At 41.6% G+C, this 13,488-nt stretch overlaps 1 protein-coding gene across 4 annotated transcripts; it reads left to right on the forward strand.

Moving 5' to 3' along the window:
- The first annotated feature begins 4,106 nt into the window (after positions 1–4,106).
- On the forward strand, positions 4,107–13,340 carry LOC143747594 (uncharacterized). Of its 4 annotated transcripts, none has more exons than XM_077240412.1 (10): positions 4,321–4,409; positions 4,524–4,664; positions 4,955–5,035; positions 5,472–5,609; positions 5,736–5,807; positions 8,757–9,561; positions 9,684–10,485; positions 10,589–10,798; positions 11,160–11,581; positions 11,903–13,340. In XM_077240412.1, exons 6-10 carry the CDS (start codon positions 9,349–9,351, stop codon positions 12,281–12,283), a joined length of 2,028 nt encoding a protein of 675 aa, XP_077096527.1. In that variant the 5' UTR covers positions 4,321–4,409; positions 4,524–4,664; positions 4,955–5,035; positions 5,472–5,609; positions 5,736–5,807; positions 8,757–9,348; the 3' UTR covers positions 12,284–13,340. The 4 variants fall into 4 exon arrangements, with proteins under 4 accessions (XP_077096526.1, XP_077096527.1, XP_077096528.1 ...); XM_077240413.1 differs by lacking the exon at positions 4,955–5,035 and having other exon boundaries at positions 4,323–4,409; positions 8,757–8,917; positions 9,011–9,561; XM_077240411.1 differs by lacking the exon at positions 4,955–5,035 and having other exon boundaries at positions 4,107–4,409.
- Positions 13,341–13,488: the final 148 nt, after the last annotated feature.

Consider the following 13,488-nt stretch of genomic DNA (forward strand, 5'->3'; position numbering starts at 1 on the left):
TAGCAGCTTTTGCCATGTTAAAAACACTGGGCAGTCTATAGTTTAATTTGCTTTTGAACAAGCGTGCCCTAGAAGAGGTGGGACTGACATATAAATCAAGTTTCCGTAGTGTAGTGGTTATCATGTTCGCTTTACACGCGAAAGGTCCTCAGTTCAAAACTGTCCGGAAACAAGTGGATGCATTTTAAATATAAATGCTGCAATTCGCTACAACACCTTTACTTTTGAGACAGGTGAAGGCCATCGTACCAAGGAGCTGTAGGCAGACTGCCATGCCGAATAACCTCTGTTCTGTTGTTTGTGGAATTTACAGACTGTCACACTGCTTGCAGAGCAGATTATGGGAAGGAGCCATCTTCTAAAAAGCACATGTCTCACATCAATAGGTTTCTGTAGTGTAGTGGTCATCACGTTCGCCTAACACGCAAAAGGTCCTCGGTTCGCAACCGAGCAGAAACAGTGGTTGGATTCTGACCGAAAATTTAAACTGTTTACCACGCTAGGTGGGTGCAGCGCTCATTTCCTTTATATGCTTTTTAACAAGCGTGCACCTAAAGATTTATGTCTGCAACATGAAGACTGTTTCCGTACAATAGGTTTCCGTAGTGTAGTGGATAACACGTTTGCTTTACAATTTTTCTGAAATGTCAGGACTTGAAATTCCAAGTGCCATAGAATCCCATACATTGCACTAAAGTGTTACTTTAAAGGTCATGTACTGCAGGTCAGTGTTACTTTAATGTTTGGTTAATTCTAGCATGAACTGAATTGCAGTGCTTTGTCAACATTACTGCATTTCTGGATAAACTTGCCAGAGGGTTAAAGACTCTAGCTTGAGCCCGCAGCCAAAGGTTAGGTTTGTCAGAAGTGGGATTCAAACCCACGCCTCCAATGGAGACTGCGACCTGAACGCCAGCTGCCGAAGGATAGTCCGTCAATTAGAGAGCGCCATTCTTGACATTGTAAAATTTTCAGCCAATCAGAGGGGGCCATTCTTGACTTTTTCCTTAACATTTTCGACATTTGACCAATCAGAGTACAAGGAAATGTTGATGGCACGTTTACGCTTAACACCGCTAGGAGGCAGAGCCGGCGGCAGAAACAAATCAATGGACGGGCATTTAATATTCTTGGGGGGGCCTAATTATGACAAACAAATAAATTGTGGGGGGGGGGTGCTTACATGCGCTTCATGCACGCAAGGTCTCGCGCTCTCTACCTCTCTGCCGTGCGCGCTGTTTGAACGTATATTCACGTAGACTTTCGAAAACCGGGACATATTCTTCGTAGCCTTTCGAAAACCGGGACATATTCACAAAGCCTTTTGAAAATTTTTTGAGCCTTTTGTATATCATAATTCTTATGAGCCTTTTGTATATCAGGGAGAGTTTATACATTTCCCGGGACAGGTTGTTAAAAAGAAGAACAATCCCGGAAAAACCGGGACGGGTGGTAACACTAGCTACAACAGTTTCACAGCGATTTCAATATCCTAACTATAATTAGCCTATTGCCCAATCATATTTCGGCTATCATGAGATATCATGTTACAGTTATAGCCTATAGGCTGTGAACTAACATGAACAAACAATGAACAGCTGTATTTTTATTAACTAACATTAACAAATACAGTAACAAATGTATCGCTCATGGTTAGTTCATGTTAGTCATTAACTAATGTTAACTATTGAACCTTGTCTGCATTGTTCCGTGAACACAGCATGCTATAAGCCAACTTCCTATAATAACAGCCAAATAGTCACAAATCTCAAGTTAAGTATTAAATCAACCATGCATAATCAACTACGACACACTCACACACATATTGCATATCAGTGTCAAATGCATAATTTACACCACGTCTGGTGCAACTTACGAAGAGTAATAAAACCAACTGTCCTACTCACGTTCTAAATACAGCTGAAGTCGACGTTTTTGGGATTGGAATCTCATGAGTTTCTCTTTCCATTCGTTTCTGAATAGGCAAAACCGAGCACGTCGCGTCGCTATAACTTTACCGAGATGCTGCGGTCAGAGCGGCTCAGCGGGAAACCCCTTTTTTGTAAACAATCAGTCAAACTTCCGGGAGTTTTTTTTTATAAGATTAGCCTATAAGTCAAACATTGCACTTAAATACACATCAATAAATATATAAATACTGCACGTAAATTATTATTATTATTATTAAAATAATTTATTAAATGCAAATTGGATGGAGGGGTGGCACAGGAGCTCTCTAGGCGGGCCCGGCCCCCTAAGGCCTGCCCATAGCGCCGGCCTTGCTAGGAGGAGGAGTCAGGAAGCTAGCCAAGTGTCAATCAAGTTGACAAACTGAGCCGAAGGTGTACGAAGTAATAACATATCCTGTGGGGCGTGTCAGAGGGCAAGAAGTTCAGACGTCGAGCATCACTGTCACGGAGGTCAGGTAGCATCATTTTAACGGAGGACTGCGAAACATATTTTCCGGTCACTTTAACGGTATTTTTGGACAATGTCATTTTATATTTGTATATAATTGTATATATATTATAATTGTAAATATCGTGTGTGCTTTTTTTTAAGAAATCATTTTTATTGATAGTAGTTTTGTTTGATATAACCTAACCGTTAGCCCCCCAACAAAAAAAATGTCTGGCAAAAAATCCCATAAAGCCATGTCAGATACTGACTGGATTGCAAGGCTAAAAAAGTTTGCCAGCACAGAAGTTTGGCCATCAAATGAGGGTAACAGGCCAGCTCCTCGACAGAAGAAGTGGCATGACGTGTACCAAAGGGTGAGTGTGCTTTTGTCACCTTTGCATGATGTAATAATTCTAATCCTAATAATTTAATTCAATGTCATCATTATTTATAGATATGTATGTAGATAATGTTGCAGGTATTTGAGAATTATGTTTATTTATGTAAACAAAAAAATTTTTTTGCACTGGGAGATTCAGAGATTTGAGGCAGTGGGGGTGGGGATGTTGAGTGAATGGATATTTTGAAGGTGTGAAATGTTCCTCTCTTAATTCTAGCATGAACTGAATTGCAGTGCTTTGTCAACATTACTGCATTCCTGGATAAACTTGCCAGAGGGTTAAAGACTCTAGCTTCAGCCCGCAGCCAAAGGTTAGGTTTGTCAGAAGTGGGACTCCAACCCACGCCTACAGGGGAGACTGGGACTTGAACGCCAGCTGCCGAAGGATAGTCCGTCAAAATGGGGATAATGTTGAACAATGTTGAACGCCACAGCCAATCACGTCGACGCGCATACAACATTTGCAGCCAATTAGAGAGCGCCATTCTCGACATTATAACATTTGCAGCCAATCAGAGAGCGCCATTCTTGACTTTTTCCTTATCATTTTCGACATTTGACCAATCAGAGTACAAGGAAATATCGATGGCACGTTTACGCTTAGCACCGCTAGGAGGAGGAGTCAGGAAGCTAGCCGAGTGTCAATCAAGTTGACGAACTGAGCCGAAGGTGTACGAAGTAATGACATATCCTGAGGGGCGTGTCAGAGGTCAAAAAGTTCAGACGTCGAGCATCACTGTCACGGAGGTCAGGCAGCATCATTTTAATGGAGGACTGCGAAACTTATTTTTCGGTAACTTTAACTGTATTTTCGGACAATGTAATTTTATATTTGTATATAATTGTATATATTATAATTGTAAATTTCGTGTGTGCTTTTTTTAAAGAAATAATTTGTATTATAGTAGTTTTGTTCAAAACTATATAACCTAACCGTTAGCCCCCCAACAAAAAAATGTCTGGCAAAAAATCCCATAAAGCCATGTCAGATACTGACTGGATTGCAAGGCTAAAACAGTTTGCCAGCACAGGAGTTTGGCCATCAAATGAGGGTAACAGGCCAGCTCCTCGACAGAAAAAGTGGCATGACGTGTACCAAAGGGTGAGTGTGCTTTTGTCACCTTTGCATGATGTAATAATTGTAATCCTAATCATTTAATTCAATGTCATCATTATTTATAGATATGTATGTAGATAATGTTGCAGGTATTTGAGATTTATGTTTATTTATGTAAAAAAAAACTTTTTTTTTTGCACTGGGAGATTCAGAGATTTGAGGCAGTGGGGGTGGGGATGTTGAGTGAATGGATGTTTTTTTGAAGGTGTGAAATGTTCCTCTCTTGTTCTTTTAAAGGAGGATACAAACTTTACTCTCTCTTTATCTCTAATTTTACAGTTTGTATCTCCCCTTCAAAGAACATGAATAAAAATAAATGACACACTACAATAAATTAATGTAGCATTCATACTGATAAGTTAGAAATGCATGTATTCTATATTATATGTGTGATAATGTTTACAGATTGAAAGATGTCCGATGCAGTCTCGCGGCCAGACAACCTTGCTCGGAGCGGTCCCAAAGTGCATATGTGGTTTTCACACTCAAAAGGTAACAATGTAAAGATGTAACTTGTATTTTTTTATATATATATAATTTACTGAACAAATTCTTCTCGATCAACAATTATTGTAGCCTATGTATTTTTGTGGTTGTCTTAAGCAGGCCACAGCCTCTATTGGACAAGCACCAAGGGTTGTTGAACAACGGTCTGCCGCTACTGGACCAGCACAGGAGGTCATGGCGCAGAGTCAGCGTCAGCTCCCACCCCAGCCTACTTCTAAAATTATACCAAGTTTGTCAAAGGTAATAACATTTTTTTTATATATAATTGCAGTTTTAATATACGTTTAGTATAAAGGTTTAAGTTCAGTGGAAATGGCTGGTATGTTTTTACACCTACCTGCCAGCTATGACACCTTGTACAGGGGTGGCTGTAGTCTGCTTAGTGGTCAGTTTCACTGTCTCAGGTTGGTTTAGATCAAGTAAAATGGTGAAAGAACAATGTAACCTATGTGATCTCTCTTTCTTCTCTGGGCTCTGCTCTTGCATTCTCCTCTTCCACTCTAATTGGGATTTGCCATTATGGGTTAAAGGACACTCGCGTCCTTCATGGCATCTCTCTTGATTTTTCCAACTGGCTATTGAAGCTACGTCTTTCATTCTGTATTTCTCAGGTAACATTCCACTAATGCACAATTAATTATACACGTATTATTAATTAAGTCATCATGAATCTGCTTTGTTGCCATTTCAAGGGTAACCTTCATTACTGTTAATAAACGCTTTCTCTTACAAACTATGTGCAAACTATTTTTGATTTTAAGTCATTTTTAAAAAGTACTTGTTAAATTACTATATACTCACATTCTAGCAATACCTTCCCACACATTTTTCTATTCTAACTGTGCTTATTTCAATCTGTATAAGTAGTAGAGTGTGGTAATACACAGACAAAAAAATAAGTTAAAGAAAGAAAGCAGGTCCTTTAGTTATATAATGAATGATAGGATCAATAGATATTTTCTCATTTTACATTTTATTATATTTTTGGCCAATGTGCTGTTACAATTCAATTTGTCTTTTCATTGAAATTGTTTTGCCCTTTTTTAGTTTACCAAGCCAAGATTTGGTGGGTCCCACATTGCTGCTGCAAAGCCAAATCTGAGTGTGGCTAGGAGACCATCTCAGGCTGTTGACCAACCCAGCGCAGCAGTGTCCAGTGCCCCTACACCAAGCACCACTGTCTCTGTAAGTACTGGCATAATCCACATTGCATTCTAAGACAAATTCCACATCTGTGCACTTTTTAGAAACTTGCATTCTAAGATACATTCCACATCTGTGCACTTTTTAGAAACATATTTTGTATTCCAGGAAACATCTCAGGCTGTTGACCAACCCAGCGCAGCAGTGTCCAGTGCCCCTACACCAAGCACCACTGTCTCTGTAAGTACTGGCATAATCCACATTGCATTCTAAGACACATTCCACATCTGTGCACTTTTTAGAAATATATTTTGTATGCAGGAAATCTTATCATAATGAATTAAGAGCAATACTATACAGTTTTCACACAAAATGCAGTCAGTGAACACATTTCCACAATGCTTACATTTTCTTAACAGACAAGCTATACCTCCCAACAAAATTATGGATTGTTTTTGTAGTATTAACAAATGTTAACACACACCACCCCACAATAGCAAAAACAATATTCCAAACCTTAGATACAGTATAAAAACCTCGGCTTCTTCAATGATATCAGTTCAAAAACAATATATCTCAGCTGATAATAAACAAACAATTGAATAATTGACACACACCTGATTTATGTTGGGTAAATTGGGCCAACCATAGCTGATTGCAGTCTGGCTTAGACTCAGTGGCAGGGGTTATTTTTTTCTGTTACATTGACACTTATACATTAAAAGGAGGACTTTGAGGAGTGATGTTTTTGGAAACAGAAAAAGACAAACACTGTAATGTCTGGACGAGGAAGAGTAAGAGCAAGGGGCCCAGGGAGAAGAGCAGGCCCAGTGAGAGATGCAGTGAGAGGTGCAGTGAGAGGTGCAGTGAGATGTGCAGTGAGATGTGCAGTGAGATGTGCAGTGAGAGGTGCAGTGAGAGGTGCAGTGAGAGGTGCAGTGAGATGTGCAGTGAGATGTGCAGTGAGAGGTGCAGTGAGATGTGCAGTGAGAGGTGCAGTGAGAGGTGCAGTGAGAGATGAGAGGTGCAGTGAGAGGTGCAGTGAGAGATGAGATGTGCAGTGAGAGGTGCAGTGAGAGATGAGAGGTGCAGTGAGATGTGCAGTGAGATGTGCAGTGAGAGGTGCAGTGAGAGATGCAGTGAGATGTGCGAGAGGTGCAGTGAGATGTGCAGTGAGAGGTGCAGTGAGAGATGAGAGGTGCAGTGAGAGGTGCAGTGAGAGATGAGATGTGCAGTGAGAGGTGCAGTGAGAGATGAGAGGTGCAGTGAGAGGAGCAGGGCCAGGGAGAAGCGCAGGCCTAAGGACTTCCAAGGGCTGCAAGAACAGTAGTCAGTGATGAAATTCGTGCCACTATCATTGACCATGTAATCAACCACGGTCTTACACTAAGAGAGGCTGGTAAACAGTAAAGAGAAAAAAAAAACTGATTTGCTTTTTACTGGAATACTGTACATGTGGACATACAGTTCCCAACCAATAAATTTAGTGTAAAAATGGTGGATTGCATGTTTTGTATGCAAATACCTGTAAAACTGAAACACAAAAGTCTATGAAGTTTTTGTAATACAATAGCCAGTATTTTGAAACCTGGTGTACTTTGATTGACTGCATGTACCTTGTGAAGTGAAAACAAGTGTTATTCTTTGACAGAATAATTTCATTCTGAGTCAGATTTCCAGTGTTTTGGTAAAGTTAGTGTGTGCAGAGAAAGATGTGTTCTATTTTGAAATGAAGAGTTAGTATATATTTACAGTTTTTTTCAATTGTTTACACGCAATTTTGAAAACCTCTACCTCCTTCTCCTCTTCATCTACCTCCTTCACCTCTTCCTCTACCTCCTTCTCCTCTTCATCTACCTCCTTCTCCTCTTCCTCTACCTCCTTCACCTCTTCCTCTACCTCCTTTTCCTCTTCATCTACCTCCTTCACCTCTTCCTCTACCTCCTTCTCCTCTTCCTCTACCTCCTTCTCCTCTTCATCTACCTCCTTCACCTCTTCCTCTACCTCCTTCTCCTCTTCCTCTACCTCCTTCTCCTCTTCCTCTACCTCCTTCTCCTCTTCATCTACCTCCTTCAACTCTTCCTCTACCTCCTTCTCCTCTTCCTCTACCTCCTTCATCTCCTCTTTGAGCCCCCCCTCTTATTCTCACTCTTCTTCTTCTTCTAGCTCCTTCCATTTTTGTTGAAGACAGGTGAACTCACCTGCTGCCTTTTATAGCACTCCTGAGTGATGCGTTTTCAAATTAGCACATGTGTGCTTCCACGCCTGATGGATGTGCATATCCAATTCATTCATTAGTGTGGTCAATGGCAATCCGGGGCTTTGTAATGACAAGGAAGTAACCTCACAATCCTTATCTGTGTCTAAGGTGTGAAAATGTGTGTAGAGTTTTACAAATCACTGTGTGTAATGTTTTGCTAAAAGGGTAAAGCAGACATTGTGTGTAATGTTGTGCAAATCTGTGGAGGGGTTTTGCTCATTGGAGTAGAATTTTGCAAATTGCGTGGACATTTTTATTTTAGTGTGTAAACAATCATAAAAATCTGTAACAAAATGTGTTCTTGAGAAGAAAATTATCCATTTGGCCAATTGTGTTTTGTTGGTGTGAGTCTGTGTTAAGAGTTTAGGAAAAAGTATCTGAAGTATGGGTAAGCGCTTGTTAGCGATTGAAAAAAACTGTAAATACTTTTGAAAACAGATTCAAATAATTACAATCCTAAATTGCAATATTATTTCCCACTATTACTGTTTTTGACTGTATTTTAATCATATTTCAAAAACAAAAAGAATCTTACTGAACATAGACCTTTAAACAGTATTGTATAATTCCATCTAGGATTAGTTAAAATTATTGGACAGTTATGACTGTTTCTTTCTCTTGTTATATATGCAACATATATTATATTTCATTGCATGTTGTCTCGGTAAGTAATTTCAAATTGTATTGGTCCAAAATAATTGAATTTGCATATTAACTGTCACAACTCAGTAGAGTCACACAAATTAGTGCTAGCAGCTGACACAATTCTGAAAACTATTGGAACAAATGTATACATTTTATTCTATAACCTTAAGTACGTATTTGACATCCAATATTTTCTATTTTATATGAGGGTAGTCTTGGATAGATAAAGCGGTAATTAAATAAATGACCTGCTAGACTAAATATTTTGTCTTTTTCCTTCACAGACTACTCCTTCGGGGGCATTACTGCAAGATGCATCTGCAGTTCGACTGCATCGTTTGTGGTCGGACACTTTGCCACCAGAGGATTACAGGTGGATTGCCAGCAGGCTTTTTAAAATGGGGCCCAAGGGAAAACAAGAGCTTCGAGACAACCTACAGCTCTGGTATTACCCACCACAGCCAGCACTTATTTTCAACCAGGCTCCAGCTCCAGACAGATTTTTTTGTCATGCTCTGTTGCTACAACATGGTCACAGAAACCCTCATCTGTACGAAGTGTAAAGCCTCGCATGTGTCCTGGAGTCAGACTGTCCTGCAACAGCTGGATCTGGGCCATCGCTCTGAATTTCGGGTCATCCTCACACGGAAGGAAGGGCACTTTAATTCCACATCCAGTTGATAGCCCATCATCACATATGTTTGCAAATACTTTACAAATCAATTATGTAAAATATATGAATGTGTGGATTTTGCTTTTCCTAAGGTATGCCTGTGATATGAGAGTCATTCGGCTCCTGCGTGAGCGTGGCCTAGGCAATAGTCCCGTGTCATCAAACAGCTGCGTGAGAACCACAGTGAGGAGTGGCTCCAGCGTATGGCCCGGTACACCACCCAATGTGTGGACTTCCTCAAACGACCCGGGGTGTTGCAAATACAATTCCAGGAACCCCCAGAGCCTACAGTGGTCCCAAGCTGCAAGTGGCTGCTCACCGTGTACAGCCAAGACATCCTGACAAGGCTGGATGAAATCCATGCAAGGATAACATCTACGTATGGTTCAGTCTTGAAGATGGATTCCACTAAAAAGGTTAGCAGGGGATTTTTGTTAATTTATGATGTTTACTGTTATATCATTATCAGAGCATGAGTATCATATTCTACATGGTGTGATGTTTCATTGCATTGCATGCTTCCTGTCATCTACTGCAGATCACTAAGAAGCTGTCTGGGACGGCAAGGGGAACGGGACTCTGGCTTACCTCTGTTGGCAATGAGTTTGGTCAGGTGCTCATGAGTGTGCTGACAGCACAGGAAGGAGCAGGACTGGACATGATGGTCGATGGTCTGGTGAAAAGGTACAAGCAGGCTAGTGTGGATCCACCTGCTGTTTTGTACGTGGACTGTGGCTGCTGCACTGATGTGGGTGATACCAAGCTGAAAACCAGATTCAGAGGGTGGCCTGATCTCATGATTCGCTTGGACATCTGCCATTTTATGCGCAGGATTGCCATGGGGTGTACAACTGATGCCCATCAGCTGTATCCCATCTTCATGTCACGGCTGTCAGCATGCATTTTTGAGTGGGATGCGGCTGATGTTTCTATGCTTCGCAAAGCAAAGAGAGAGCTGTTGATATCCCAGGGTTGGCCTGCGCTGACAGATGAAGATGTCAACAAGCATCTTACCAGGCATGAGCTGGCACTCCATTGCCGGAGGAGGACCTGTGGAGAGGAGACTACCATCCTTCTCCTTGAGCGGCTGCTTACAGAGCTCCTGAGCAGCAAGGGCAAAGACTCCCTGGGTGTTCCTCTCCTGGACCGAGAAAGGATGGAGCACATCTGGAATGTCCAGAAGAAGCATGTGAAATGCATTCAAGACCCCCCTGGTGTTGTGCTCTATACAGAGACAGGGAGCCTAAACAAGGGAGGTGTGCTTCTAAAGACCTACAGATGTGCCAGAGGCTCCACTTCTCTCAAGTCCTTTCATTTACACCTGAACCGTTTCATCCCAGGTATTGTCTTTGTCACACACACTGTGCATGTGTAAAGAAAGAGCATTAAGTGTTTTTGTGTGTTCCTTTAACACCTCCTGAACACTGTTGTGTCTATTTACAGGGACCAGTGCAAACAGTCTGAACTTTCAGATTTATCTGCTGGAGGGTCTACACCGGTGGAACCAGGACCGGGAGGCTGCTTCCCTGTCATCGGAGCCATCAGCTTTGCGCAGCTACACAGGAGAACTTGTTCACTGTGTAAACGGCAATTATGAAAAGCTGTTTGGCAGGAAAGTGGTCCCCACATTTTGTCCCCCTGCATGTTACACCGGTGAGAATTATTTTATATATTTTTTATTTGATCAACTTGCAATTACTGTGTAACCTCCGTCTATATGTCAGATTTAACCCTATAGAGTCGATTGTATCATAATTGATATGCAAGTTTCTAAAGGACTCTAAATGATCAACATGATCAAAACTTTTTAGGAAACATGCCCTCTGTCGTCTGATTGATTATAGTCTTTTAGTATAATTGTAAAAGTGTCCACCTTCAGCTCGTGCCTCACGTTTCTTTTCATTGTGAAACATTTACTGATTTTATAAAGTAATTGTAAGAATAACTTTTATATTGTTACTAATATTTAATGACTAGTTACTAGACTGAAGTTTGTTTATTGTTTTTATTTCAGGTGAGCTCATTGGAGTGCAGTATCTGTTCCAGCAGACTGGTCAGGCACTGCAGGACATGAATCCTGACTCTGAGCAGACAGCAGAGCTCATTGAGGACCTCAGTGTGGAGGAGCGAGATGAAGATGAGGGCTTCTGTGACATCAGCGAGGATCACACAATAGCAGATCCGGAGGCTGTTCTGTCACCACCCTCTTCCACACTGACACTGGGTTCTTCTACCCTGGTCACCAGCAGTGCCACACCTGTACTGGGCTCCACATCCCCTTCACTGATCCCTGACCCCAAACTTGTCCTCACACAGTCTCCTTCATCACCTGGACCCTCAGGGACTGCTGTCACACCTGTTCCCTCTGAAACATCTGTTTCAACACTCCCCTCAGAGCCAGAGGATGCTGGTCAGGATGTTGATGAAGAAGAGACGGTAAATACTACTCCTTTGTATGTCTTTCAAATTAACTAGAATAATTATGATGAATTAACATCCAGTGCTTTAAATCCAGACTTTCCACATATTTTACATTTAAAAGTACAGCCTAAATTCATTTGTAAGCTGCAAATACACATCAAGTCAAGTCATCTTTATTTATTTGGTGCTTTGTAAAATGTCAAGAATGGCGCTCTCTGCTTTGTACTATTCAGTGCTTTATGGTGATAAACAGGAAAATAACACAATCAGTTATGGAATTATGCATTAGACAGATGTGATGTAATAATTGTATTGCATGTTTGTGTTTTTTAATAGGCTGTTGACTACCAAAATATCCCGGGTTATCAACATGTGGACCAGCTGGCAGAATATCTGGTGGATCTCCGGGACCACACAGCCCTCGGCCTGACCAACCAGGAAGCCAACACCATAATTGCTCTTTGGCAGAACCTGGATGACCGGGACAAGGAACGGGTGGTGTATGACAGTCGATGCCGAAAGAGACTGCTGAGTGGACGCTTCAAGGTCCCGAAGAAGCCCACTCACCCTGGTGTAGAGAGCACCACCAGATGTGTGCTGGGTGCAAGCAGCGCACCTGCTCAGTGGCCTGACTGTTGCCGTCTGGTGGAGACCATCTTCATCAGACTTTGCACTGTCCACCCAAGCCCCAAAAGAAAAGGCAAGGGAGCCCTGTGAAGATGGTCTCTGATCCTGCAAGACTATCGCAGGATAAGGCAGCTTGTACTGGGCAACAGCTTGGTGATGGGAGGAACATCCATGCAGCTGGTGGAGGTTAACCAGAACACCCTGATTCAGTGGTATAACAAAAGACAGAAAAAGCAGGAGCTGTCTGTGCTGCTTCAGGGCATTCAGTTGCCTCAGCCCCTCCCTGAAGCTCATGAGCCTCTCCAGGTAGCCAAACGTCTACGGACTGAGCCAGAACAACCAGGGGAGCAGCACCAGTACAAGCTACCAGAGAGTACAGCTGGTCAGGCAAAGCAGAGGCAGACTTCTGTTGGGCGACCCCCTCTCAGACCCAAGGCACCAGCGCAGAGTCAGACGTTGCTGACACCATCTGCATCTGGAGCATCACTGCAGATGGTACCAAATATACTTATACCATCAGCACCAGGTTTCCAGGGTGTGCCCATGTTCCAGGCTGTGCCAATGTTCCAGGGTGTGCCAATGTTCCAGGGAGTGCAAATGATCCAGGGCATCCCAATGGCCCAGGGGATGCAAATGGTACAGCCACTGTTACAGCCAACAGCTGTAAAGGGCACCCGCTTACCCGCTTCACCAGCTGCCAATCCAGACGCCATGCCCAAGAGACCCTACAGGAGAACCGTAGAGGCCAACACTTGCAAAAAATGTGGGCAATTTAAAACAAGTGCAACAGGACATAGCCAGTACAGGGGCAGGGTGTACTGCCCACAGACTGAGACTGTTTCAAAAGAAGTGTGGTTAGAGGAAATGCGGAGAACCATTTCCAAATAATGTATATATTTTCATGTATATAGCATCATGTATATAGTGTAAACAGTTGTTTAAATAGTTAATACTTGTGTTGAATATTATTTAATTGTTTTTTTTAACGTTATTTAACATTTTAACTTTTTATTTCTTGTTTTTGAAAACCTATTTAACTCTTCATTTTATTTATTTATTTTTAAAACATGTTACCAGTATTTAACATTTTAATATTCATTACTGTTCTGTTGGCATGATTGGCAAATAAAAACAAATTGGCAAGTGATTTCTTTTTGACTTTGACTTTCATATAACACTAGTTCATCAGAACACTGCAACAATATAACATTTGTATATAAAAAATATAATTTATACATTTTGTTATTCTTGTGATTGACATTTTCAGCATATTAGTTACTATTTAATGGGTTGCA

This window comes from Siphateles boraxobius, unplaced genomic scaffold (genome assembly GCF_051911475.1).
Source record: "Siphateles boraxobius isolate OS27281-9 unplaced genomic scaffold, OSU_SipBor_1 23, whole genome shotgun sequence".
NCBI classification, from domain to species: domain Eukaryota; kingdom Metazoa; phylum Chordata; class Actinopteri; order Cypriniformes; family Leuciscidae; genus Siphateles; species Siphateles boraxobius.

Coding starts and splice junctions, on each gene's coding strand:
- LOC143747594 (XM_077240411.1), top strand. CDS start 9,349: ATGGCCCGGTACACCACCCAATGTGTGGACTTCCTCAAACGACCCGGG. Junction 9,562..9,683: donor AGATGGATTCCACTAAAAAG/GTTAGCAGGGGA, acceptor CATCTACTGCAG/ATCACTAAGAAGCTGTCTGG. Junction 10,486..10,588: donor CCTGAACCGTTTCATCCCAG/GTATTGTCTTTG, acceptor GTCTATTTACAG/GGACCAGTGCAAACAGTCTG.